Raw genomic sequence first — 27839 nt, forward strand, 5'->3', positions numbered from 1 at the left:
ACCTCACCCCTTCCACCCTCCTCGCGGAGTCCCACCAGCTCAAGTCGACCCCGGGCCCTGGGACGCGCCAGCCCCGGACGGCATCCGTCCGTCTGTCGAGCGGGCAGCCGGGGCCACAGACTTGGGCCACCCCCTCCCCCGACTCTGCCCTCTCCAGGGTCTCGGTCAGGGACGTACCTGACTCGGGCCCACGGGATCCGGATTCGACTCCTCCTATTCGGCGGTCCTATTGCTCCCTAAACCGGTCCCCCACGCAACCCCGGCCCCAGGGCCGGAGAGGCGGCCCAAGGCGGACAAGTAGGAGGGGCCCCCGTGATGAGAATAATATTTATTATAAATGCCGGGGGAGGTGGAGGGAGAGGAGCGGGGCAAGGAGTTGGCCGGGCAGCAGGGAATCCAGAAAAGGAGGCCTAGGGCCTCCCAGCCCGTCTCCTGTCTCCCAGTGCGCTCCTGGCTCAGGACCCCAACTTCCCGGGGTCTCGTCCCCGCCCGCGGCCGCTCGGGACCCTCCCTCTCTTACGACGCCGATGCTGGCAGGCCGAGAGACGGACGGCACAGGCCATGAGCGCCCGTCTCTCAAGCTGGGGGCCATCGGACCGGTTTCCAGTCCTTGGGGTGGCCCGAGGCCGACTGGAGGGGGACCGAGATGCGGGCCGGGTACGGAACGGCCAGGTTGAAACAGTCAGGAACGTGGGAGGGGGGCAGAGGCCCAACCCGGCTGGCGAGGGGCCGGCGGAGAAGTGATAAAAACCGGGACACCTGGGCCCAGGAGACGTTCAGGGGAAAATGGGGCTTTACGGCCTTGCCTTCGACGGGTGGAGAGGCCAGCCTGAGCCAAAGCGAGGCAAGGGAACAGTGGCTTCCTTGCGGGGGGAGGCCCGTTCCAAGGCTTACTGTGATGTTGGCATGTCCTCCCCAAATTTCAGCCGGTGCGCCACGTTCTTGGCCTCCAACAGAGCCTGAGCCAAGGGTGAAAATCGGTCAAGATGGTTCAGTGCCCTGGCCTAGGGCCCCACTCCTCCACTCCCAATGGAGCAGTCCAGAAGATCACCCCTCCACCCAGGAAGTAGCGTGACCTAGACCACGACCCTGGGAGTCACAGCACCTGGGTTCCAATCCCAACTCTGCTACCTGACTGCTGGGTGGCCTTGGGCAAGTCATTTAACCTCTCTGGGCCTCCGTAAAATGGGGATTCGAGACCCGTTCTCCCGCCCCTTTAGACATTTGGGACGGGGACCGTCTCCAATCTGAGTCGCTTGTATGTACCCCGGGGCTTCATTCAGTGCTTGGCACATCGATAAGCACTTAACCAACACCACTATCACTATTAGTAGTATTAATAATAATTATTATTGAAGTTCCAATGTTCCAATACCACTATTTCACCTCTCCCCGCCCAAGCTGGCCCAACTCTTCCCAGAACATCCCTGCCCACCGCGGCCAAACCGACCGAGAGCTTGGAGCTGAGGAAAACCCTGGCAATCCTGGGCTTTCCCCGTTTTCCCCCCGGGGCAGTGGGCCCAAGGGCCGGCGCAATTCACCTCATGATGCACATAATCCTCACAGCTGTAGCACCAGACGGAGAGATCCGTGAAGCTGAGTACCAGGGGGTGCCCCGACGTCTCAAAGTGTCGCACCATGTGTGCGTTGATGTAGCGGCCACAGTGGACCTAGGGGGAAGGGTACGTCGGTGGGTCGTCCGGCCCCGCGCTCTGTCAGCCTTGACCCCATCCCCACCTCCTTGCACACCTGGTAGCAGCAGAGGCAGACCCAGTTCTCCAGGGGAAGACCGCAATCCTGGCAGGGCCTGGTCACATCCAGGTGGCCTGAGGGCACTGGGCACACTGAGGTGAGGTGAGGGCACCAGGGCAAGGGGGTCACCGCACAGAATGTGCCCTGCATTGGGATGAAGGAAAATCAGTGGTCAGCTTCATCTTCCCCTTGCCAGTCCCTTCCTGTCCCCCTTCTCCAAGAGCATCCCCCCGCAGCCCCGCTCCCGGCCAGGGGTACCGGTGACACCCAAGGCACTGAAGAGGAAGCCGAGGCCTAGGGAGAAGAGGAGCCGGACTAACCGGGAAAAGAACCCAGGAGTCTGGAATGCAGATGTTACTCACCGAATCTGCTCCCGGCTCCTCCTGCTCACGCCCGGTGACTTCCAGCCATGTAGGGGCAAAGCACCCGCCCGCCGCTTCTCCCAGCAGCTCCCCATCCTGGGAGCCCTCTGGGGCCAGGGGCTCCTGAAAAAACGGAAACCAGGAAACGGGGATGACAACGGCTGCCCCCCTCTCCCCTCCTACCACATCCCCGTGGCTCAGTGGAAAGAGCCCGGGCTTTGGAGTCAGAGGTCATGGGTTCAAATCCCCCTCCGCCAACTGTCAGCTGGGTGACTTCGGACGAGTCACTTCACTTCTCTGGGCCTCAGTTCCCTCGTCTGTAAAATGGGGATTAAGACTGTGAGCCCCATCATAGGACAACTTGATCACCTTGTAACCCCCCCGGCGCTTAGAACGGTGCTTTGCACATGGTAAGCGCTTAATAAACGCCATCATTATTATTATTACTATCCCCCAGTACGCACTCATCACCGGTCACCACCTCCAGGGGGTTACTGGAGGGTTCCGTTGGGAGCTCCCATGGGGTTCTTCTCTCTCCCCCCAAAGGCCAGATGAACGAGGGAGGACGCAGAGGGTGGGCTCCCTCCAGCAGGGAGATTCCACGTCCTGACGCCTTTGTACCTGAGGCCCATCTTCGGGGACGAGGGGCTCTGCCCCGTGGGCATCCATTGCTCCCGCTGCTTCCGGGAGCCCGTCGCCCAGCTTCAGGACCTCCAGACTCAGGAAGTCTTCCACTTCGGGGCCCGGCTCCTCCCGGGGGGGCCCCTCGGCCGGCTCCTGGCCGTCTGGAAGCCCCGCGGTCTGTTCCGCCCCCACCTCCTCCGCGGCCCGCTCTGCCGTGGTCCCAGCGGTGGGCGGCCCTGGCGATGCCGGCCCCGTCCCGAAGCCCCCTGCCGCGGGCCCCGGCGAGGAACGCTGCTTCGGGATGGCTCCGGATGCAGCCGGACGCCTCGGGCTCGAGTCTTCCGGAGCCCTAGGGACTGGCCGAGGAAAGGATTCGTGACCAGTGAGCCTCAGGAAGGCCCCGCGGGGACCAGGGGAGGAGGCGGCTTTGTAGGAGACCGCCTTGGGATCCGCCAGTCCGACCCGCCCCCTGCTCCTTCAGAGAGGACGGGCCCGGGGCCCCGAGGCAGAACTCACCGTTGAGCCGCAGACTCTGCCAGTACTTCCGATGGACCCGGGTGACCTGGGCAAGGGATTCCAGGGCTCCCGGGTGCAGGGGGCGGAGCCAGGGGAGCACCGGGGGTGGGTCCCCCAACAACGTGCGGGTGCACATGGCCATGGACTCGGAGATGGACGACAGGTTGTAGCCACCCTGGGGGGGGCGAGAAGGGAGTTGGGCGACGCCGTTGGCCCGAGGAGCGGGAACCGTCCTTCCCAGATCCGCCCGCTCCGAAGAAGAACAGCACCCGGTCTTCTAGGCCGCTGCTCCGCTCTGGGACTTGGAGGAGCAGAGGAAAAGCCTCTCCCAACTTCAGCGGAACCGTACGCCCCCCTCAGCCGCCGCCCCGACCTCCCTCCCCCCGTTGCCCGCGGCAGCTGAGTTTGACCATGTCTATTCACCTCCAGGACGAGGACCAGCCGGCCGCCCGCCAGCCCCATCAGCAGGTGGGTCATGTGGGCGTAGCCCTCGGGGGTGACCTGGCAGCCCCCCAGGGGGTCCCCGCGGGCTGCGTCGAATCCAGCGGACACCAGGACCAGCTCGGGGTTGAACTGAAACAGAGATGAGGGAAGCTGAGACACCAACTGTGAGGAAGGAGACAGGGAGAAGAGATGGGGCACACGGGAGGAGAAGGAAAGGAAAAGATTGGGAGCGGCGCTGGGGAGCCCCGGGGCGGGGCAGGGCCTTTGGCGCCCCGACGCCCTCCCTCACCTCATAGGCAACGGGCATGATGATGCGGTGGAAGGCCGTCAGGTACTCCGGGTCCCCCATGCGGGGCCCGTTCCAGGGCACGTTGAGAGTGAAGCCCTCGCCCCGGCCCCGGCCCGTCCGGCTGCTGTCTCCGTCCTCCGAGGTGGGGAAGAAGGAGCCGTGGTCGTAGCGGTGCAGGGAGACGTAGAGCACGCTGCGGGGCACGGGGCGCGGTCAGGGGGAGGGGAAAAGCCCCCGATCCGGCATCGCCCCCGACCGCCTCGCTCCCTGCCAAGCCGCACGGGTCCCGGCCTTCTCCCGTTCCCCATCGCCCCGGCCTCCGTACCCTCTCCTGGGGGCAGGGCTCACCTGGGGTCCTCCTCGAACATGTGCTGGGTCCCGTTGCCGTGGTGAACATCCCAGTCCAAGATCAGGACCCTGCGGGGCCGGGGTAGGGTGTGAAGGGTGGGAGCTCGGGGGCAGAGGGGGTCGACTCCCGGCCCGGAGCGGGCAGGAGCCGGAACCGGGTCCCCGGAGACCTCCGCTGCCTCGGCCTTCCTTCCCTTCCCCTCCCTCCTCCGGCCCCCGGCCCCTCACCGCAGGGGCCGGCCGCCAAGCTGCTGGGCGTGGCGAGCAGCCACGGCTACCGAGTTGAAAAAGCAGAAGCCGCAGGCGGTATCCCGCTCGGCGTGGTGCCCGGGGGGCCGGACGATGGCCACGCCGTTCCGCACCTGGGGAGGGAAGCCCGGAGAGGAGCCATCGGCGCTCTGCCTCCCGGCCCGCCGGCCCACCCCCGGGGGCGACTCGCTCCAAGCGCACAGGATCATCCCCCCGAATCCCGCGGGCTGCGGCGGTGGGCCGTCCGGGCCCCCCGACCTGTCCGTCCAGCACGGCCTCCACCAGGCTGCAGGCGGAGCCGGCAGCCAACTGGGCACAGTGGAAGGAGCGGGGCGCGATGTAGATGGAGTTGTAGCGTTCGCCCTCGCGGTGCAGCTCTCGCGGCTTCAGCCCGCTGGTCGCCCTCATCTGCTCCACGTACTCGGGGCTGCGGGGAGGAGGCGGGGGGCGGGTGGGCGGTCAGCGTGGCTCCAGGGTGGGGCCTCCAAGTGTCCCCGGGCCCGGCCCCCACCTGTGGCACAGCAGCAGCTCCTGGTCGGAGGCGAGACGGGCGGGCAGGGCCCGGCAGCGCTGGGTGAGCCCCAGCTCGGCGTGGCGCTGGGCGATCCGGGAGATGCGCTGCGGGAGCTCCGGGTGGTGGCTGGGAGAGCGGCCGGGGAGAGGCGGGCGGGAGGGTCGGAGCCGGGCGGGCCGAGGGGAAGCCCGGGCCCCCGGCTCTCTCCCGGACCCCCCCGTACCTGTCCCACATGTTGTAATGCTCCATCATCGTCGGGTCGTACACCAAGCCCGTCCGGGCCAGGGGCGGAGGCCGCAGCACCTCCTCCATCACCCGATCCAGGGTGGCTGCCAGCTCCTTGGGAGCTATGGCGGGCCTCGGACCCCCTGCCGCCTTCTCTTCCTCTTCCTCCTCCTCCTCCTCCTCCTCCTTCTCTTCCTCTCCCTCCTCCCCCGCCACCTCAGGCTCCTCAGGAGTGGAAGGAGTTTCGACTGGGGAGGGGAAGAGCGGATCCAACCGGCCCCCTCTTCCCTCTCCCCACCTCGGCACGCCACCCCGGGGTACGGGGAGGGGAAAGGAAAGAGACGGAGAGCGGGGGCCCGGGCCGGACGGGGCGTGGCGGGACTGACCAGACTAGAAGAGGAGAGCCACGGAGGCCCCGGGGAGAGCCACAGCCCAGTCTTTCTGGTCTTTCCGGGGGCCCGGGGCAGCAGGGACCACGAGGAGACTGGGGCTTTACCATGCCTCTCGAGGACCCTCCAGTAACGTTGGTGAGCCGCCAGGGCGTGAGACACGGAGGCCAGGGCGCTGAAGGGAGGAACGGGCGCTGACGAGGACTCCCAGGGGGCCAAGGACGGCCGCCAAACCCCGCTCCCCGGTCGCCCCCAGCCCCCCGGGCTGCTTCTCCTCGCTCACCCCCCCCAGCTCCTGAGCCACCTCCCCCCTGCCCTCCGTATCTCCTTCCTCTCCCCGCTCTCCTGTCCTCCTCTCACCTTTGACACGGGGGACCAGGTGCCTCAAGGAGGGGGCAGGAGTCCCCTAGCAGGCTCTTGAGGGCTGTACTGGTGCCCTCCCCGAGGGAACGCAGGTTATAGCCGCCCTAGGGAGGGTGAGAATCCAGTCCGGGCTGTGGGGGAGGCGCCCGGCCCCCGCTTCTCCAGCCCAGCACCGCCGGCCTGCCGGACCTGGGACCGGCTGCCCGGGCTGCCCCCACTTCTAGGCTACCTGAGGGGCAGAGAGGGCTCACTCACCTCCAGCGACAAGATGAGCTTCCCCCCGGCGAGGCCCATGAGCAGGTGGGTGAGGTGAGCAAAGCACGCTGGAGTGGCGGCCATCTCCCCCTGTGGAGGGGGAGGAAGAGCGGGGTCGGCCTCCCACACCCGGCAGCCCCTGAACTCCCGGGATGGGAGCTGACACGCATCCCCGACCCCCCAGAGAAGTCCTCTCTCCTTGATGGAGACACCCGAGATCCCGGCCGGAGCCGCCGTGGGGGCGGGAATAGAAGTCGGACCCGCGGGCTCCCGGCCCAGCCCCCTTCTTCCCTCTGCTGCTCCAGAGAGAAATCACGAGGGGCTCGGGACCTCCCCGTTCCTGGATCAGGAAAGCGGAGGAGGTTTTTCCTACCTTGGGGTCCCCCATCATGGAGTCAAAGCCAGCAGCGACTAGGACCAGCTGGGGCTGGAACTGTAAGCGAGGAGGGAGGGCAGTCGGGGAGGAGGACAGGCGGGGAAGGGGAGCAGAGCGCAGTGGCTCCATTCCCTCCCTCCCGGGGATTTCTGCACCGAGCCCCCGCCGGGCTCCCCTCCGCCAGCACCGGTACCTCAAAGGCGATGGGCAGGAGCAGGTGAAGGAAGGCCGAGATGTAGTCTGGATCCCTCATCCCCACCTGCAGAGGAGGTGGACGCTGAGGCCTTCCCACACCCCACTCCCTGACGATGACCCCCCAACCCACGGGCCTTAGTCCAGGGGTCCAAGTTTGGCGACCTAGGCCAATTTAGGATGCCAGGAGGCGGAGGGCACTTTGCCAACTCTACGTCCCGCCCAGGAACTCGCCTGGTTCCAGGGCACGTTGACGGTGTAGCCTCGGCCCCGGCCGGAGCCCGTGGCCCGCCAGTCTGACTCGGGCAGGTGCGGCCAGAAGCGGGCGTGTTCGTAACGGTGGATGGAGAAGTACAGGACACTGCGGGGAGGGAGGCCGGGGAACCCAGGTCAAGCACGGGTCAGCGGCCTCGGCCCCTGAACCGCCCCTTGTTGCGACGCACCCCTCCCCGTCCCCTGCGGCCGCGGCCCCAGGCGAGGTGGGCCGCACCTGGAGTCCTGCTCAAAGATGCGCTGGGTGCCTTGGCCGTGGTGAACGTCCCAATCCACGATGAGGACCCTGCAGGGAGAGGTCAAGGGTCAGGATTCTTGCCCCGGGGAGAAATCAGCTGAGCGGCAGAGACACCAAAGGGCAACCGGAGGCACAGGACGGTGGTGGTGGAGGAGGTTCAGCGGGGGGGTCTCCCCGAGCCGTGCGGCCGCCCCCGTCCCCTACTCCCGCCTCATCCGCCCCGGTCCGGGGCCGCCCTCCGTCCCGACTCACCGCTCGACCTGATGCTTCTCCTGAGCGTGCCGAGCACTGACGGCAAGGTGGTTGAACATGCAGTAGCCATCCATGCGCTCCCGCTGGGCATGGTGGCCGGGGGGCCTGCAGGACGGAAGCCAGGCCGTCTTGGTGGACGGGCCCCGGCCCGGCCCGAAGCGGGGAACCGTGTCGGTCTGTCATCAGGGGGGGAAGACCCAGCTCGGGCCCTTGGGGCCCCAGGCCTACCTGACAACAGCCAGCCCGTTGCGCACTTCCCCAGCCATGACCATGTCGACCAGCTGCAGCACCGTACCCGTGGCCAGGCGAGCACACGCATACGAGTTCTGCGGGAGAAGACGGCCGCGCAGCCCCACACCTGGTTAGGGGACGCGCGGGGGCTGGAGCGGAGAGACGACCCAAGCCCCCCGACCTACCCCCCACACCCCACCGCCTCAGGGGCTGAACCCGGGCATCTTGGACGCGCGCGCACGCTACTCACGGGGTGAAGGAAAACCGAGTCGTAGGTGTCAGCCAGGGCCCGCAGCTCCTCTTCGCTCATCTGCTGGGTCGACTCCATTAGCTTCAGGTACTCCTGGCTGGGGAAGGGGAGGGGGGTTTGGTGGGAGGCAAGGAAAGAAATGACACACATTCCCAGTTGCCCTCATGGCACTCTCACGCTCACTCTCTCCAGCCCAGGGGTTGAGTAGGGGCGAAAGGGGCGAATTAGGGATCAGGTGCTCAGTCCCTTCCCTTCTATTTTAGTCAGGGTATTGATTAGGCACTTACTAGGTTCCAAGCCCCGTGCTGAGTCTGGGGAAGGTACGAGACAACTGGCTCAGATACGATCCCTGACCCACAAGGGGCAGGGAAATGAGAGTTTTCTCATTTTAGAGATGAGAAGACTGAGGCCAGAGAGGTTAAGCGACTGACTGAAGTCACCCAGCAGGCCAGGGGCCGTTTCTACCCGGCCTCCCTGCTGCCGATAGCCTGGTCCCCCGGAGAGCCCACTGGCAAGGGATGGCTGGGGGTGGCCTCTCGCGGGGCCGGAGTCCTTGGGGCAGGGCCAGGCTGGGGTGGCACAAAGGCAACCCGGCCGGACTTCGGTACTCCCGGCCCCCGACGGTGGCTCATTTCAATGGAGGCAGGGGCTCCCCTGATCTAGAGATGACCTAGGGTCAAAGCAGAAGTGCTGCCGGTCAGCTCCCAAACGGAAGCCAGTCAGAGGGAATCCGGGCCCAAGACGTCCAACCTTGTCCCGACTCGAGATGAGGAAACAGATCTCCGAGCGAGAACCGGCCCAGAACTCCTTTCTGGTAGGGGGGCTGTGCCCCGTGGGCCCGGGGGTACTTCCATTTTGACCCCAGTCATCTCTAAGTCAGGGGTGCCGCTGCCTCCGCTGAAATGAGCCGCTGTCGGAGGCCGGGAATTTTGGGGAGAGGCGGGGAGGGAAGGGAAGGGCAGGGGAGGGGAAAGGAGTTGGCCGGACAAGCCCTCCCACCGAGACAGCGACCCAGGGCCGGCGCTCAGGGATCACCTGTGCACCCGTAGCAGCTCCTCGTGGGTGGCCGGCCGGGCCTGCGGAGACAGGGAAAGATGAGGGCCGATCTGGAACGGAGAGCAGTACCCTGACTCGACCTCCCCCGCCTCCCCTGATTCCCACCCTGGGGGGCCTCAAAATCTCCATCTTCAGCTCCCTCTAGATTGTAATCAATCAATCATATTTATAGAGCGCTTAATGTGTGCAGAGCACTGGACTAAGCGCTTGGGAAGTACAAGTTGGCAACATATAGAGACAGTCCCTACAACAGTGGGCTCAGGGAACGTGTCCACCAACTCTGTTATGCCGGCGTATTCCCCCAAGCGCTTAGCACGGCATTCCGTGCGCAGTAAATTCTCAATAAACAGGACCGATCGACTGATCGATCGTCATCAACGGCGGCATTAAAGAAGCACGCACCGTGCAGAGGTGCCAACATTTTGAGCACGGGGGCCAGGAACTTTAGGGGGGGACGGGAACCGGGTGGGGGCTATCAAAGGTGTTCAGAGGGCTACCCCGCCAGAGAGCCACCAGTCTGTGTCTTTGAGGCCCTGACTGGGAACTCAAAGCCTTCCCTTCAAAGCCCTACTGAGAGCTCACCTCCTCCAGGAGGCCTTCCCAGACTGAGCCCCTTCCCCTCCCCACAGCACCTGTATATATGTATGTACATTTTTATTACTCTATTTTATTTGTACATATTTATTCTATCTATTTTATCTTGTTAACATGTTTTGTTTTGTTCTCTGTCTCCCCCTTCCAGACCGTGAGCCCACTGTTGGGTAGGGACTGTCTCTAGATGTTCCCAACTTGTACTTTCCAAGCGCTTAGTCCAGTGCTCTGCACACAGTAAGCGCTCAATAAATACGACTGAATGAATGAATGAATGAGTCCGGCCCGAGCTCCGGGATGGGTCCAGTTCACCCTGCTCTCTCGGCCCCGTGGCTACTGTGTACTCACCACTGGACTAGCTACTTGGACAAACGCACTAAGCACGAAAGGCTCCTGGCCTTGAGAAGCTCATGCTCCAGTAGGAGAGACCCAAACTGCCAAATTCATTCATTCATTCATTCAACCGTATTTATTGAGCGCTTACTGTGTGCCGAGCACTGGACTAAGCGCTTGGGAAGTCCAAGTTGGCAACATCTAGAGACGGTCCCTACCCAACAGTGGGCTCACGGTCTAGAAGGGGGAGCCAGAGAACAAAACAGAACATAGTAACAGAATAAAATAAATAGAATAAACATGTACAAGTAAAATAAATGGAGTAATAAATACGTACAAAGATATATACATATATACAGGTGCTGTGGGGAAGGGAAGGAGGTAAGGTGGGGGGATGGAGAGGGGGAGGAAGGGGAGAGGAAGGAGGGGGCTCAGTCTACCAAAGATAAATGGAAAAACACCATGGCCTGGGGGAAAGAGCACAGGATTAGGGAGTCAAGAAACCTGGGTTCTAATCCCAGCTCTGCCAATTACCTGCTCTGTGACTTTGGGAAAGTCACTTTGTTCTTTTCTTTGTGGTATTCGGGGGCTTGCACTATAATGATGGCATTTTTATTAAGCGCTTACTATGTGCAAATCACCGTTCTAAGCGCTGGGGAGGTTACAAGGTGATCGGGTTGTCCCATGGGAGACTCAAAGTCTTCATCCCCATTTTCCAGATGAGGGAACTAAGGCCCAGAGAAGTGAAGTGACTTGCCCCAAGTCACCCAGCTGACAATTGGCGGGGCCGGGATCTGAACCCATGACCTGTGACTCCAAAGCCCGGGCTCTTTCCACTGAGCCACGCTGCTTCTCTATACTTAGCTTCTTGAGTTTCTTGGGGAGTGGGGAAACACGTCCTCCGCATTTTTGCAGAAAAACCATCTGGGAAGCCGAGTGAAGTACGGAGCGGGGAGAGACAGGAGGCTGGGAAATCGGCAAGGAGGCTGATAGAGTAATCGAGGCAGGATGGGGTATGTGGATTAGCGTAGTAGCAGTTCCGATGGAGAGGAAAGAGCTATGCTTCCCTATACTTCATATACTTAGCGCTGGAGTAGATATATTGGTTGGACACAGTCCACGTCCCACACAGTGCTCACGGTCTTAATCCCCATTTTCCAGATGAGGTAACTGAGGCTCAGAGAAGCTAAGCGACTGGCCCAAGGTCGCCCAGCAGGCAAGTGGTGGAGCCAGGATTAGAACCCAGGTCCCCTCAGGCCTAAACCTTAGTCACTCATTCATTCGATTGTACTTATTGAGCACTTACTGTGTGCACGGCACTGGGCTAAGCACTTGGGAGAGCACAATACAGCAATAAACAGTCCCTGCCCACAACAGGCTTACAGTCTAGAGTGGGGGAGACAGATAGCAATGAGCTGAAGGTGATCCACTAGGTCCCACTACTCCAGGCCTCAGTTTCCTCATCTATAAAATGGGGATACGATACCCCTTCTCCCTCCCGCTAAGACTGTGATGAGGCCTGTGTCGTTATCTTGCATCTACCTCAGCGCTTCGTCGTCAGTCGATTGTATTTACTGAGTGCTACGGGCAGAGCACTGCACTAAGCACTTAGGAGAGCAGCGTGGCTCAGTGGAAAGAGCCCGGGCTTTGGAGTCAGAAGTCATGGGTTTGAATCCCGACTCCACCACATGTCTGCTGTGTGACCTTGGGCAAGTCACTTCACTTCTCTGAGCCTCAGTTCCCTCATCTGTAAAATGGGGATGATGACTGTGAGCCCCACGTGGGACAACTTGATCACCTTGTATCCCCCCCAGCGCTTAGAACAGTGCTCTGCGCATAGTAAGCGCTTAAGAAATGCCATTATTATTATTATGATAAACAGACACATTTCCTGCCCACACCAAGCTTACAGTCCAGAAGGGGAGGCGGACAATACGAATAAATAAATTACAGATATGTACATAAGTGTTGGCAGGGCCGGGATGGGGGATGACGAAAGGGAGCCAGTCAGGGCAACGCAGAAGGGACTGGGAGAAGGGAAAAGGTGGGCTTAGTCAGGGAGGGCTTCGAGGAAGAGGCAGGATGTTCGCAAGCAGACGACGGCGAGATAGACTGAGGCAGAATGAGAAGGGTAGTATTTGAAGAGCAAAGTGTGTGGTCTTAGGCTGTAGTAGAACGGTTGACAGAAGTTGTAGGAGGGGGCAAGGTGACTGAGTGCTTTAAAACCAAAGATGAGGCGTTCCTGCTTGAAGCGGCGACGGATGGGCAACCACTGGAGTTTCTCGAGCAGTGGGGAAACACGTCCTCGGCATTTTTGCAGAAAAACGATCTGGGAAGCCGAGTGAAGTACGGAGCGGGGAGAGACAGGAGGCTGGGAAACCGGCAAGGAGGCTGATAAGAGTATATGGGGGATGACTAAATGAGATATATGTTGCCAACTTGTACTTCCCAAGCGCTTAGGAGCCTTCCAGGAGGCCTTCCCAGACTGAGCCCCTTCCTTCCTCTCCCCCTCGTCCCCCTCTCCATCCTCCCCATCTTACCTCCTTCCCTTCCCCACAGCACCTGTATATATGTATATATGTTTGCACATATTTATTTATTTATTTATTTTACTTGTACATATCTATTCTATTTATTTTATTTTGTTAGTATGTTTGGTTTTGTTCTCTGTCTCCCCCTTTTAGACTGTGAGCCCACTGTTGGGTAGGGACTGTCTCTATATGTTGCCAACTTGGACTTCCCAAGCACTTAGTCCAGTGCTCTGCACACAGTAAGCGCTCAATAAATACGATTGATGATGATGATGGTTAGTCCAGTGCTCTGCACACAGTAAGCGCTCAATAAATACGATTGATTGATTGATTGATTGATAGAGTAATCACGGCGGGATAGGGTACGTGGATTTGCATAGTAGCAGTTTGGATGGAGAGGAAAGAGTGGAAAAAAAAAAGCTTTTCCCTCACAGACCGTCCCGTGAACATCCGTTTATTTGCGTTCGGAGAAGACGGCGCTGACAAAAATCCGTCTGCGAATTCTGGTGTCTCGTACTCTTCCAAGCGCTTAGTACAGTGGAGTTATTTGTGTTTAGAGAAGATACCACTGACAGGGAGGTGTCTGCTAATTCTGTTGTCTTGTGCTCTCCTAAGCATTCAATACAGTTGTATTAAATCCCGCCCGCCTTACCTCCTTCCCCTCCCCACAGCACCTGTATATATGTATATATGTTTGTACGTATTTATTACTCTATTTATTTTATTTGTACATATTTATTCTATTTATTTTGTTAATATGTTCTGTCTTGTTCTCTGTCTCCCCCTTCTAGACTGTGAGCCTGCTGTTGGGTAGGGACCGTCTCTATATGTTGCCAACTTGTACTTCCCAAGCGCCTAGTACAGTGCTCTGCACACAGTAAGCACTCAATAAATACGATTGAATGAACGAATGAATTTTGGTGATGTTGTAGAGATCGAACCAACGGGATTTAGTAATGGCTTGAGTGGCGGGGGCTAAACGAGAGACAGGAGCCAAGGATAACGCCAAGGTTATGGACTTTTGAGACAGGAAGGTTAGTGGTGCCTTCTACAGTCCAACTGTCAGCTGTGTGACTTTGGGCAAGTCACTTAACTTCTCTGTGCCTCAGTTACCTCATCTGGAAAATGGGGATTAAAACTGTGAGTCCCCCGTGGGACAATCTGATCACCTCGTAACCTTCCCAGCGCTTAGAACAGTGCTTTGCACATAGTAAGCGCTTAACAAATACCATTATTATTATTATTATTATTATTATTATTACAGTGATGAGAAAGTCAGTGAGAGGACAAGGTTTGGGTGGGAAGATAAGAAGCTGTTTTAGACCGTGCTTTGCACATGGTAAGTGCTTAACAAATACCATTTTATTGTTATTATTACAAGGGTAAGATAATGGTACTAATTCAAAATAAGCCATTAAGTACTAATAGTAACTACAGTGCTTGTTAAGTGCTTATGCTGGGGTGGAGATAATCATTATCTCCAAGCATTTATGGAGAACTTACTATGTGCAGAGCACTGTGCTAAGCCCCTGGGAGAGCACAATACAACATAATTAGCAGGCAGGTTCCCTGCCCATAACTATCTTATAGATAATCAGGTCATGCATAGTCCCTGTCCCTACATGGGACTCACCGTCAATGAGAGCAGATTATATTTTATTGTTTTATTGTAATTTCCCAAGCGATCAGGACAGGTCTGGGCACACGGTAAGCACTCAATAAGTATGACCGACTGAGTGAATAAAAGGATATTGAAGCCCCGTTTTGCATAAGAAGAAACCGAGGCCCAGAGAAGTTACGTGACTTGCCCAAAGTTATGCGACAGGCAGAGGTAGAGTCAGGATGAGAACCCAGATCCCTGGGCACACTGTTGGGTAGGGACTGTCTCTATATGTTGCCAACTTGTACTTCCCAAGCGCTTAGTACAGTGCTCTGCATACAGTAAGCACTCGATAAATACAACTGATTGATGGATTGATTGATTGACCCGTGCTCTTCCTATCAAACCACACTGCTGCTTCTTCCACGCAGGGGGAAAGGCCCGAGCGATGGTTTGGAGGCGGGAGAGTTGTGAGCGAGGGACAGTTAGACGCTCTGCTGGGAGTCAACAGGGGGAGAGCCTTGAAGCCAACTGTTGGGAGCTTGGATTTTGTAAAAGAAAGGAGTAGGGTTGGGAAACTTTGGGAGAGGGAAGTCATGGGGACCGATCAGCGTTTTAGAGAGCTGTAAGCCACTGAAAGGAAAATAAACTGAAGAGGAAAGAGGCCAGAGGTGAAGGTGACCAGTAAGTAACCCATGGGAGTGGGGAAGAAGCGGGTGGAGAGGGGAAATCTGTGAAATATTAAACAGGAAAAAGCAGCCGGATGTAGAGCCAGACTGAATGATGGCGGTACGTGGCAGAGGTCACTGACGATACCAAGGTTGTGAGTTTTCTGGACAAGGAGGATGGTGATAATAATAATAATGATGGCATTTGTTAAGCGCTTACTATGTGCAAAGCACTGTTCTACGCGCTGGGGTGGATACAAGGTGATCAAGTTGTCCCACGCGGGGCTCCCAGTCTTCATCCCCCTTTTCCAGATGAGGGAACTGGGGCCCAGAGAAGTGAAGTGACTTGCCCAAAGCCACACAGCTGACAATTCGCGGGGCTGGGATTTGAACCCATAATAATGATAATAATAATGGCATTTATTAAGCACTTACTCTGTGCAAAGCACTGTTCTAAGCGCTGGGGAGGTTACAAGGTGATCAGGTTGTCCCACGGGGGGCTCACAGTCTTCATCCCCACTTTCCAAATGAGGTAACTGAGGCCCAGAGAAGTGAAGTGACTTGCCCAAAGTCACACAGCTGACAAGTGGTGGAGCCGGAATTTGAACCCATGACCTCTGACTCCCAAGCCCGGGCTCTTTCCACTGAGCCACACTGCTTCTCAGATAATCGGGTCTCACATGGGGCTCACCATCTAAGAAGGAGGGGTAATGGATTTCACACCCCCATTTCGCAGATGAGGGAACTGAGGCACAGGGAAGCGAAGTGACTTGCCCAAGGTCACACAACAGACAAGCGGCGGAGCAGGGATTAACTTCTCTGTGCCTCAGTTCCCTCATCTGTAAAATGGGGATTAAAAACTGTGAGCCCCCCGTGGGACAACCTGATCACCTTGTAATCTCCCCAGCGCTTAGAACAGTTTATTTATTTATTTATTTATTTATCTATTTTACTATTCTATTCATTTATTTATTTTACTTGTCCATTTTTATTCTACTTATTTTATTTTGTGAATATGTTTCGTTTTGTTCTCTGTCTCCCCCTTCTAGACTGTGAGCCCACTGTTGGGTAGGGACAGGCTCTGGATGTTGCCAACTTGTCCTTCCCAAGCGCTTAGTCCAGTGCTCTGCACACAGTAAGCGCTCAATAAATATGACAATGAATGAATGAAATAATGAACAGGGCTTTGCACATAGTAAGCGCTTAAGAAATGCCATTATTATTATTAGAACCCAGGTCTTCTGATTCCCAGGCCCATGTTACTTCTCTAGTGTTGTTGTAGATTTGGGAACGTGGCAGGATGAGTTCCCTGAGAGGATTAGTGTGGCGTGAAGAGAGTAGAGGACCTGGAATTGAGCCTTACGGGGAAATTCATAATAAAAGGGTGAGGATGAGGGAGAGGAAGAGGTGGCAGGAAAAGAAATTGAGGATCAGCAGGGAAGACGGAATGAGAACCAGGAGCAACCTGAGTGAGTAAAGCTTGAAGAGCGTAGAGGATCTGGAACTGTGCCCTACGGGAAATTCATAGTAAAAGGGCGAGGATGAGGGAGAGGAAAAGGTGGTAGCAAAAGAAATTGAGGATCAGCAGGGAAGACGGATTGAGGACCAGGAGCACCCTAAGTGAGTAAAGCTTGAAGAGTGTAGAGGATCTGGAACTGTGCCCTATGGGAAATTCATAGTAAAAGGGTGAGGATGAGGGAGAGGAAGAGGTGGTAGCAAAAGAAACTGAGGATCAGCAGGGAAGACGGATTGAGAACCAGGAGCACCCTGACTGAGTAAAGCTTGAAAAGCCTAGAGGATCTGGAACTGTGCTTTACAGGAAATTCATAGTAAAAGGGCGAGGATGAGGGAGGGGAAAAGGTGGCAGCAAAAGAAATTGAGGATCAGCAGGGAAGACGGATTGAGAACCAGGAGCACCCTGAGTGAGTAAAGCTTGAGGAGCGTAGAGGATCTGGAACTGTGCCTTACGGGAAATTCATAGTAAAAGGGCGAGGATGAGGGAGAGGAAGAGGTGGCAGCAAAAGAAATTGAGGATCAGCAGGGAAGATGGATTGAGAACCAGGAGCACCCTGAGTGAGTACAGCTTGAAGAGCATAGAGGATCTGGAACTGTGCCTTACGGGAAATTCACAGTAAATGGGAAAGGATGAGGGAGAGGAAAAGGTGGCAGCAAAAGAAATTGAGGATCAGCAGGGAAGACGGAATGAGGACCAGGAGCACCCTGAGAGAGTAAAGCTTGAAGAGCGTAGAGGATCTGGAACTGTGCCTTTCGGGAAATTCACAGTAAAAGGGCGAGGATGAGGGAGAGGAAGAGGTGGTAGCAAAAGAAATTGAGGATCAGCAGGGAAGTTGGAATGAGAATCAGGAGCCCCCTGAGTGAGTTCAGCTTGAAGAGCGTAGAGGATCTGGAACTGTGCTATATGGGAAATTCGTAGTAAAAGGGCGAGGATGAGGGAGAGGAAGAGGTGGCAGCAAAAGAAATTGAGGATCAGCAGGGAAGACGGAATGAGGACCAGGAGCACCCTGACTGAGTAAAGCTTGAAGAGCGTAGGGGATCTGGAACTGTGCCTTACGGGAAATTCATAGTAAAAGGGCGAGGATGAGGGAGAGGAAGAGGTGGCAGAAAAAGAAATTGAGGATCAGCAGGGAGGACGGAATGAGGACCAGGAGCACCCTGAGGGAGTAAAGCTAAGGTCGAGGGGCTGGCCAACAGAGAAGCAGCCTGGCCCAGTGGCGAGAGCACGGCCTTGGAACTCAAGGGAAGTGGGTTCTCATCCCACCTCTGCTACTCGTCTGCTGTGCGACTCTGGGAAGTCACTTAACTTCTCTGTGCCTCAGTTACCTCACCTGTAAAATGGGGATTAATAATGATAATAATAATAATGATGGCATTTGTTAAGTGCTTACTATGTGCAGAGCACTGTTCTAAGCGCTGGGGGGGGGGGTTACAAGGTGATCAGATTGTCCCACGTGGGGCTTAATCCCCATTTTACAGATGAGGTAACTGAGGCTCAGAAGTTAACTGACTTGATGATGATGACATTTATTAAGCGCTTACTATGTGCAAAGCACTGTTTTAAGCTCTGGGGAGGTTACAAAGCGATCAGATTGTCCCACAGGGGGCTCACAGTCTCAATCCCCATTTTACAGATGAGGGAACTGAGGCCCAGAGAAATGAAGTGACTTGCCCCAAGTCACACAGCTAACAATCGGCAGAGCCAGGATTCAAACCCATGACCTCTGACTCAAAAGCCCGGGCTCTTTCCACTGAGCCACGCTGCTTCAAGTCACAAGCGGTGTGACTTGCCCAAGGTGACACAGCAGACATGTGGTAGAGTTGGAATTCGAACCCATGACCTCTGACTCCAAAGCCCGGGCTCTTTCCACTGAGCCATGTGAGCCCCATGTGGGACGGGGACTGTGTCCAACCTGATTTACCTTGTATCGATCTCAGTGAGTCAAACAGTGCTTGGAACATAGTAAGCGCTTTACAAACACCACAACTACTATTGTTATTAGTATTATTAATGTCTAAGGTGGTCAAGAGGGCAGAGGAGGAGGACTGAGAAGGGTCGGTAAAATAGGGGGCAGGGGCCTCAAACCTCTCCCCTTCTCATCTTCCTCCTAAGCAGCGTGGCTCAGTGGAAAAGAGCCCGGGCTTTGGAGTCAGAGGTCATGGGTTCAAATCCCGGCTCCGCCAACTGTCAGCTGTGTGACTTTGGGCAAATCACTTCAATTTTCTGTGCCTCAGTTACCTCATCTGTAAAATGGGGATTAAAACTGAGAGCCCCCGGTGGGACAACCTGATCACCTTGCAACCTCCCCAGCGCTTAGAACAGTGCTTTGCACATGGTAAGCCCTTGACAAATACTATTATTATTATTATTATTAAAATGGGGATGAAGACTGTGAGCCCCCGTGGGACAACCTGATCACCTTGCAACCTCCCCCAGCGCTTAGAACAATGCTTTGCATGTAATAAGTGCTTAACAAATACCATTATTATTATTATTATTATTATTATTATTATTATTAAAATAGGGATGAAGACTGTGAGCCCCCCGTGGGACAACCTGATCACCTTGTAACCTCCCCAGTGCTTAGAACAGTGCTTTGCACGTAGTAAGCGCTTAACAAATACCGTCATTATTATTATTATTAAAATGGGGATGAAGACTGTGAGCTCCCCGTGGGACAACCTGATCACCTGGTAACCTCCCCAGCGCTTAGAACAGTGCTTTGCATGTAGTAAGCGCTTAACAAATACCATCATTATTATTATTATTAAAATGGAGATGAAGACTGTGATCCCCCCGTGGGACAACCTGATCACCTTGTAACCTCCCCAGCGCTTAGAACAGTGCTTTGCACATAGTAAGCGCTTAACAAATACCATTATCATTATTATTATTATTAAAATGGGGATGAAGACTGTGAGCCCCCCTTGGAACAACCTGATCACCTTGTAACCTCCCCAGTGCTTAGAACAGTGCTTTGCACAGAGTAAGCGCTTAGCAAATACCATTATTATTATTATTAAAATGGGGATGAAGTCTGTGAGCCCCCCTTGGAACAACCTGATCACCTTGTAACCTCCCCAGCGCTTAGAACAGTGCTTTGCACATAGTAAGCGCTTAACAAATACCATTACTATTATTATTAAAATGGGGATGAAGACTGTGAGCCCCCCTTGGAACAACCTGATCACCTTGTAACCTCCCCAGCGCTTAGAACACTGCCTTGCACGTAGTAAGCTCTTAACAAATACCATCATTATTATTATTAAAATGGGGATGAAGACCGTGAGCCCCCCGTGGGACCACCTGATCACCCTGCAACCTCCCCAGCGCTAAGAACAGTGCTTCGCACATAGTAAGCAAGTAACAAATGCCATCATTATTATTATTATTTCTACTACTACTCGGCCAGAAACACGACCCGGGCCACTCACCTGCACAGGAGTGCAGCGCTCCAGCAGCTGGTACTTTGCCAGCTTCTCCCGCACAGCATGTAGCCGCTCTGGGCACTCAGGAAAACTGGGAAGAGGAGGAGGAGGAGGATGGGGAGGAGGAGAGCGGCTCAACGGGCCTTCCCCGTCCCTTCCCAAGGCCTCCAGCCCCCCTCGGGTTCGGCCACTTCTAAGAAAGAGCCCGAAGGGCGGAGAGATGGCAGGCAGGGCTCACCTCTGGTCCCACAGACAACGGAATTCGCTGAGCCGCTCCTCGCAGGCCAAGCCCGTCCCCGTGGGCGCTGCCGCCTCCGGCCCCAGCTCCTGCAGCCGCACGACGGAGAAGACCTCAGACCCCGGGAGACCGCAGCCCAGGCGACCCCGGCGGGGCGGGAATGGGCCGCCCCGCCGGGATGGATCGTGGGAAATTCCCCCAGACGGAGGATGACCGATGGGAGGGAAATGGGAGGAGGTCACGGAGGATGCACCGTCCCCTCTCGCCCCTCACCTACCAGTCCCCGCACGCCGGCCACCAGCTCCTGCTCGGCCCCCTTGCTCAGCTTCTTCATTCTGCCCTTCTTCTTGACGTCGGGGAGACCGGGGCCGCGGCAGGGAGGTGCCGGGGTCCCCGTCCCGCCGCCCCGTTCCTGCACAGACAAAGGAGGGGGTCTGGGGAGGGTTGGGCGCGACGCTCCCCCGGCCACCCGCGACACCCCGCGTACTGGGCGACCTCCTGTTGGGTAGGGACCGTCCCTATAGGTTGCCGACTTGGACTTCCCAAGCGCTTAGTCCAGTGCTCTGCACATAGTAGGCGCTCAATAAATATGATTGATTGATTGATTGAGTCTAGCACGGGGATGGTCGTACTGGGCGACCTCCTGGGATATAAGTCTAGCGTTGGGAGGGTCGAGTTGGGGGTGGGAAGGGGCGGGACCCCCGACTCCCTGGGGGCTCCCCCGTCACTCTGCCCCCTTACCGAGGGGGCTGTGCTGGGGGCGTGGGGGGGAGGAGGAGGAGGACAGCGGGGGCCGCGGCGGGTCACCCGCTGCCCCGGGGCAGGCGCCCCGTTGTTGGAGGCCATTTGGGGGGGCCTCCTCTCGGTCCTGAGAGAGGGGGAGCGATGGGGCCGGCTGAGGGGTGGGCACGGGACCCCGGGGACCCAGGCCGCGGTGGGGAGGGTGGGGGGCTCCTGCTGGGGGTGGGGGGGGGGGGATAATGGGGGATGGGGAGGCGGGGGGTGGGACGGGAAGCCTCTCCCCCAGCACGACAGGAGAGGGCACGCGCTGGGCGGTCCAGGGGAGCACGCGCGAGGAGAAACCGCTCCCCACGCCCGACAGGTGGGGGCGCGCGCGCACTGGGCGGTCCGGAGGGGGGGGGCGCGCCTGAGGAGAAACTGCTCCCCCTGCCCAACAGGAGGGGGCGCGCGCACTGGGCGGTCCAGGGGAGCGCGCGTGACGAGAAACCGCTCCCCCTGCCCAACAGGAGGGGGCGCGCACGCACTGGGCAGTCCGGGGGAGCGCGCGTGAGGAGAAACCGCTCCCCACGACCGACAGGAGGCGCGCGCGCACTGGGCGGTCCGGGGGAGCGCGCGTGACGAGAAGCCGCTCCTCCTGCCGAACAGGAGGGGCGCGCGCACTGGGCGGCCCGGGGAGCGCGCGTGACGAGAAACCGCTCCCCCCCGCCCAACAGGAGGGGGCGCGCACGCACAAGCACGCACTGGGCGGTCCGGGGGAGCGCGCGTGAGGAGAAACCGCTCCCCCCGCCCAATAGGAGGGGGCGCGCGCACGCGCACGCACTGGGCGGTCCGGGAGAACGCGCGTGAGAAGAAACCGCTCCCCCCCCGCCCAACAGGAGGGGGCGCGCGCGCACAGGGAAGTCCGGGGGTGCGCGCCTGAGGAGAAACCGCTCCCCCCCGCCCAACAGGAGGGGGCGCGCGCACACGCGCGCACTGGGCGGTCCGGGGGAGCGCGCGTGACGAGAAACCGCTCACCCTGCCGAACAGGAGGGGGCGCGCGCACGCGCACGCACTGGGCGGTCCGGGGGAGCGCGCGTGACGAGAAACCGCTCCTCCTGCCGAACAGGAGGGGGCGCGCGCGCGCGCACGCACTGGGCGGTCCGGGGGAGCGCGCGTGAGGAGAAACCGCTCCCCCCGCCCGACAGGAGGGGGAGCGCGCGTGAGGAGAAACCGCTCCCCCCGCCCAACAGGAGGGGGCGCGCGCGTGAGGAGAAACCGCTCCCCCCGCCCAACAGGAGGGGGCGCGCGCACGCGCACGCACTGGGCGGTCCGGGGGAGCGCGCGTGAGGAAAAACCGCTCCCCCCGCCCAACAGGAGGGGGCGCGCGCACGCGCACGCACTGGGCGGTCCGGGGGAGCGCGCGTGAGGAAAAACCGCTCCCCCCCGCCCGACAGGAGGGGGCGCGCGCACGCGCACGCACTGGGCGGTCCGGGGGAGCGCGCGTGAGGAGAAACCGCTCCCCCCGCCCGACAGGAGGGGGCGCGCGCGCACTGGGCGGCCCAGGAGAGCGCACGTGAGGAGAAACCGCTCCCCCCCGCCCAACAGGAGGGGGCGCGCGCACGCGCACGCACTGGGCAGTCCGGGGGAGCGCGCGTGAGGAGAAACCGCTCCCCACGCCCGACAGGAGGAGGCGCGCGCACGCGCAAGCACTGGGCAGTCCGGGGGAGCGCGCGTGAGGAGAAACCGCTCCCCACGCCCGACAGGAGTCGCGCGCACGCGCACGCACTGGGCAGTCCGGGGGAGCGCGCGTGAGGAGAAACCGCTCCCCACGCCCGACAGGAGGGGGCAAGCGTGCACGCGCGAGCACTGGGCGGTCCGGGGGAGCGCGCGTGACGAGAAACCGCTCACCCTGTCGAACAGGAGGGGCGCGCGCACTGGGCGGTCCGGGGGAGCGCGCGTGACGAGAAACTGCTCCCCCCGCCCGACCGGAGGGGGCGCGCCCGTGCGCTTTGGGAGGTCCGGGATCGCGCGGGGGGGGGGGGGGGGGCGCACGCGGGGACCAGAAGCCGCTCTCCCGCCCGACCGGAAGGGGGCGCGCGCGCGCTGGGCGGTCCGGGCACTCGCGGGCCCGCGGGGACCAGGAGGAGGAGAAACCGCTCCCCCGCACCTGACCGGTGGGGGCGCGCGCGCGCTTTGGGACGTCCGGGATCACTTGGGGGGAGAGGGGGGCGCACGCAGGGACCAGAAGCCGCTGCCCCGCCCGACCGGAGGGGGCAGGCGCGCATGCAAGCCGGGGACCAAGCCCGACGGGGGGGGGGCGCGCGCGTGCGCTAGGGGCGGGAGGGGGGGGGGACCACGAGGAGATGCGCTTAGTACAGTGCTCTGCACACAGTAAATAATAAATACGATTGATTGGGAAGCCGCTCCAGGCGCCGCCTCTCGCCGTTCCACGCCCGACCGGAGGGGGGCGCACACGCGCGCGCAGGGCGGGAGAAGTGGCTCCCCCGACCGACCAGTGGGGGCGCGCGCATGCGGGGACCAGGAGCCGTCCCCGGGCCCGATCAGCGGGCGCGCGCGCTGGGCGGGGCCCAAGAGGAGAAGCCGCTCCCCCGCCCAACCAGAGGGGGGCGTGCGCTGGGCGGTCCGGGGACGGGGAGGACAAGCCGCTCCAGGCCCCGTCTCTCGCCGTTCCCGCGCCCGCCCGGGGGGGGGGGCGCGCGCACGCGCGTGGGATGAGGGAGAAGTAGCCGCTCCCCCGCCCGACCGGAGGGGGCGTGAGCGCGCAGGCTGGGCGGTCCGGGCACACGCGCGGGGGGCGGGTCCCAGGAGGAGCGGCCGCTCCCTCGCCCGACCGGAGGGGGCGAGCGCGCGCGCGGGGTGCGGGTCGCAGGAGAGGCCGCTCCCTCACCCCACCAGAGGGGGCGCGTGCGCGCAGTCTGGGCGGTCCGAGAACGCGCGCGCGCGCTTGGGGGGCGGGTCCCAGGAGGAGCGGTGGCTCCCCCGCCCGACCGGAGGGGGCGCGCGCGCAGGCTGGGAGGTCCGAGCACGCGCGCGCGCTTGGGGGGCGGGTCCCAGGAGGAGAGGCCGCTGCCCCTCCTGACCAGAGGGGGCGCGCGCGCAGGCTGGGCGGTCCAAGCACGCACGCGGGGGTCGGGTCGCAGGAGAAGAGGCCGTTCCCTTGCCCGACCAGAGGGGGCGCGCGCGCAGGCTGGGCGGCACGCGCACGCGCACGGGGGGGGGCGGGTACCAGGAGGAGAGGCCGCTGCCCCTCCTGACCAGAGGGGGCGCGCGCGCAGGCTGGGAGGTTCGAGCACGCGCGCGCGGGGGGGGGGCGGGTCCCAGGAGGAGAGGCCGCTCCCCCGCCCGGCCGGAGGGGGCGCGCGCGCAGGCTGGGCGGGTCCCAGGAGGAGAGGCCGCTGCCCCTCCTGACCAGAGGGGGTGCGCGCGCAGCCTGGGCGGTCCGAGCACGCGCGCGCGCGCGGGGGGGGGCGGGTCGCAGGAGGAGAGGCCGCTCCCCCGCCCTACCAGAGGGGGCGCGCGCATGCGGGGGGGGGCGGGTCCCAGGAGGAGAGGCCGCTCCCCCTCCTGACCAGAGGGGGCGCGCGCGCGCCTGCGGGGAGGGAGGGTTACCGCGGCGACGGCGCGCGCGATGAGGGGAGGCCGTACGGCGCCCAGCTGGTCACCTCAGGGAGCGCCCGGCCGAGCCCGAGCCCGCGCCCGCCTCGTGCGGCGCCGCCCGCCCGTGGCCCCTCCCCCTCCCGCCGCGCGGCGTGATGACGTCATCGGGGCGCCTCAGGGGGGGCCCCCTCATGTCTGTCTTCCCCTCCTCATAACGGTGGTGACGATGATGAGGGCATTTATGAAGCGCTCACTCTGTGCCAAGCCCTGTTCTAAGCGCTGGGGAGGTTACGAGGTGATCAGGTTGTCCCACGGTTCTCACAGGTCTTCATCCCCATTTTCCAGATGAGGGAACTGAGGCCCAGAGAAGCGAAGCGACTCGCCCAAAGTCACCCAGCTGACAAGTGGCGGAGCCGGGATTTGAACCCACGACCTTGGACTCCCAAGCCCGGGCTCTTTCCACTGAGCCAAACGGTGCTATTTGCTTCAGCGCCTACTAGGTGCCCGGCACTGTGGGGGATCCAAGGTGATCAGGTGGTCCCACGGTGGGGGGCTCACAGTCTTCATCCCCCATTTGACAGAGGAGGGAACCGAGGCCCAGAGAGTAGTAGTAATAATAATGATGGCATTTGTTGAGCGCTTACTATGTGCCAAGCACTGTTCGAAGCACTGGCGGGATACAAGGTGATCAGGTGTTCCCATGGGGGGCTCACAGGCTTCATCCCCATTTTACAGATGAGGAAACTGAGGCCCAGAGAAGTGAAGTGACTCGCCCAAAGTCACCCAGCTGACAAGCGGCAGAGCTGGGATTAGAACCCATGACCTCGGACTCCCAAGCCCGGGCTCTTGCCACTGAGCCACGCTGCTTCTCTTCTAATAATAATAATAATGATGGTATTTGTTAAGCGCTTACTATGTGCCAAGCACTGTTCTAAGCACTGGGAGGGATACAAGATGATCATGTTGTCCCATGGGTGGCTTACAGTCTTCATCCCCATTTGACGGATGAGGTAACTGAGGCTCACAGAAGTTAAGTGACTTACCCAAGGTCACACGGCAGATATGTGGCAGAGCAGGATTAGAACCCATGACCTCGGACTCCCAAGCCCGGGCTCTTGCCACTGAGCCACGCTGCTTCTCTTCTAATAATAATAATAATAATGATGGTATTTGTTCTGCACTTACTATGTGCCAAGCGTTGCTGTAAGCACTGGGGAGGGGATACAAGGTGATCAGGTTGCCCACGGGGGGCTCCCAGTCTTCATCCCCATTTGACAGATGAGGGAACTGAGGCTCAGAGAAGTGAAGTGACTTGCCCAAGGTCACACAGCAGATATGTGGCGGAGCAGGATTAGAACCCACAACCTCTGACTCCCAAGCCCGGGCTGGTTCCACTGAGCCACATTGGCCCAAAGTCACCCAGCTGACAAGCAGCGGAGTCTGGATTAGAACCCATGACTTCTAACTCCCAAGCCCGGGCTCTTGCCACTGAGCCACGCTGCTTCTCTTCTAATAATAATAATGATGATGATGGTATTCGTTAAGCACTTACTATGTGCCAAGCGCTGTACTAAGCGCTGTGGGAGATACAAGGTGATCAGGTTGTCCCACGGGGGGCTCACAGTCTTCATCCCCATTTGACAGAGGAGGGAACTGAGGCTCAGAGAAGTGAAGGGGCTTGCCCAAGGCCACACGGCAGACATTGAGAAGCAGCGTGGCTCAGTGGAAAGGAGCATGGGCTTTGGAGTCAGAGGTCATGGGTTCAAATCCCGGCTCCGCCAATTGTCAGTTGGGTGACTTTGGCCAAGTCACTTCACTTCTCTGTGCCTCAGTTCCCTCATCTGTAAAATGGGGATGAAGACTGTGAGCCCCACGTGGGACAACCTGGTCACCCTGTAACCTCCTCAGCGCTTAGAACAGTGCTTTGCACGTAGTAAGCGCTTAATAAATGCCATCATTATTATATGGCTCAATAAATAAATACGATTGATGATATGGCGGAGCCAGGACTAGAACCCATGACCTCCGACTCCCAAGCCCGGGCTCTTTCCACTGAGCCACGCTGCTTCTCAAGACACCGAGCCGGTTGGCGGGTAGGGACCGTCTCTGTTGCCGAATTGTCCCTCGCAGGCGCTTAGGACAGTGCTCTGCACACAGTCAGCGCTCAATAAATACGATTGAATGGATGAAGTCACAGTCTTTCAGACTGTGAGCCCGCTGTTGGGTAGGGACCGTCTCTAGATGTTGCCAACTTGGACTTCCCAAGCGCTTAGTCCAGTGCTCTGCACACAGTAAGCGCTCAATAAATACGACTGATGATGATGATGATGATGAAGGAATAAATAAATGCGATGGACTGAAATAAATGACCCTGGGCCTGGGCCTGTGTCCCCCCCAAGCCCCGGGGGCCCTGCCACCCTCCACCTCCTGCCAGCCCAAACCCCTTCCCTCACCCCAATTTACCGAACCTCCAAACCACCCTCGGCCTGCCGGCCCGACTAGCTCTCGTCCTAAGCCCTCCTGAGAGCTCACCTCCTCCAGGAGGCCTTCCCACCCTGAGAAGCGGCGTGGCTCAGTGGAAAGAGCCCGGGCTTTGGAGTCCGAGGTCACGGGTTCAAATCCCGGCTCCGCCACTTGTCAGCTGGGTGACTTTGGGCAAGTCGCTTCACTTCTCTGGGCCTCAGTTCCCTCATCTGGAAAATGGGGATTGACTGTAAGCCCTCTGTGGGACAACCTGATCACCTTGTAACCTCCCCAGGGCTTAGAACAGTGCTTGGCACAGAGTAAGTGCTTAATAAATGCCATTATTATTAGAGCTTCTTCCCACTGGCTCCAGCGCTTAGAACAGTGCTTTGCACATAGTAAGCGCTTAATAAATTGAGAAGCAGCGTGGCTCAGCGGAAAGAGCCCAGGCTTTGGAGTCAGAGGTCATGGGTTCAAATCCCGGCTCCGCCACTTGTCAGCTGGGTGACTTTGGGCAAGTCGCTTCACTTCTCTGGGCCTCAGTTCCCTCATCTGGAAAATGGGGATTGACTGTAAGCACTCTGTGGGACAACCTGATCACCTTGTAACCTCCCCAACGCTTAGAACAGTGCTTGGCACAGAGTAAGTGCTTAATAAATGCCATTATTATTATTATTATTATTAGAGCTTCTTCCCACTGGCTCCAGCGCTTAGAACAGTGCTTTACACATAGTAAGCGCTTAATAAATGCCATTATCATTATTATCATTATTATTATTATTAGAGCTTCCCACTGGCTCCAGCTCTTAGAACAGTGCTTTGGACATAGTAAGCGCTTAATAAATTGAGAAGCAGCGTGGCTCAGCAGAAAGAGCCTGGGCTCTGGAGTCCGAGGTCATGGGTTCAAATCCCAGCTCCACCAATTGTCAGCTGGG

The 27839-nt window shown here is 59.2% G+C and overlaps 1 protein-coding gene across 2 annotated transcripts; it reads right to left on the reverse strand.

Annotated features, from left to right (window-relative positions):
* Window positions 1–804: 804 nt before the first annotated feature.
* HDAC6 (histone deacetylase 6) lies at window positions 805–24514 on the reverse strand. 2 transcript variants are annotated; one of them, XM_038748292.1, is made up of 28 exons: window positions 24454–24514; window positions 20381–20515; window positions 20104–20192; window positions 19872–19956; window positions 9178–9218; window positions 8143–8239; window positions 7890–7987; window positions 7662–7766; window positions 7389–7457; window positions 7133–7259; window positions 6900–6965; window positions 6704–6763; window positions 6331–6420; window positions 6073–6179; window positions 5820–5887; window positions 5322–5571; window positions 5096–5224; window positions 4843–5011; window positions 4564–4697; window positions 4336–4404; window positions 3988–4180; window positions 3678–3827; window positions 3255–3429; window positions 2736–3094; window positions 2115–2237; window positions 1750–1896; window positions 1542–1670; window positions 805–959 (listed from the first exon to the last, which is right to left on the reverse strand). In XM_038748292.1, exons 2-28 carry the CDS (start codon window positions 20435–20437, stop codon window positions 891–893), a joined length of 3255 nt encoding a protein of 1084 aa, XP_038604220.1. In that variant the 5' UTR covers window positions 20438–20515; window positions 24454–24514; the 3' UTR covers window positions 805–890. The 2 variants fall into 2 exon arrangements, with proteins under 2 accessions (XP_038604220.1, XP_038604219.1); XM_038748291.1 differs by lacking the exon at window positions 24454–24514 and adding an exon at window positions 20845–20966.
* Between the last annotated feature and the right edge of the window lie 3325 nt (window positions 24515–27839).

This window comes from Tachyglossus aculeatus, chromosome 6 (genome assembly GCF_015852505.1).
Source record: "Tachyglossus aculeatus isolate mTacAcu1 chromosome 6, mTacAcu1.pri, whole genome shotgun sequence".
NCBI classification, from domain to species: Eukaryota; Metazoa; Chordata; class Mammalia; order Monotremata; family Tachyglossidae; genus Tachyglossus; species Tachyglossus aculeatus.

Coding starts and splice junctions, on each gene's coding strand:
- HDAC6 (XM_038748291.1), bottom strand. CDS start 20,949: ATGGCCTCCAACAACGGGGCGCCTGCCCCGGGGCAGCGGGTGACCCGC. Junction 20,516..20,844: donor CCCCCAGCACAGCCCCCTCG/GTAAGGGGGCAG, acceptor TTGTCTGTGCAG/GAACGGGGCGGCGGGACGGG. Junction 1,671..1,749: donor TCTGCCTCTGCTGCTACCAG/GTGTGCAAGGAG, acceptor CCTTCCCCCTAG/GTCCACTGTGGCCGCTACAT.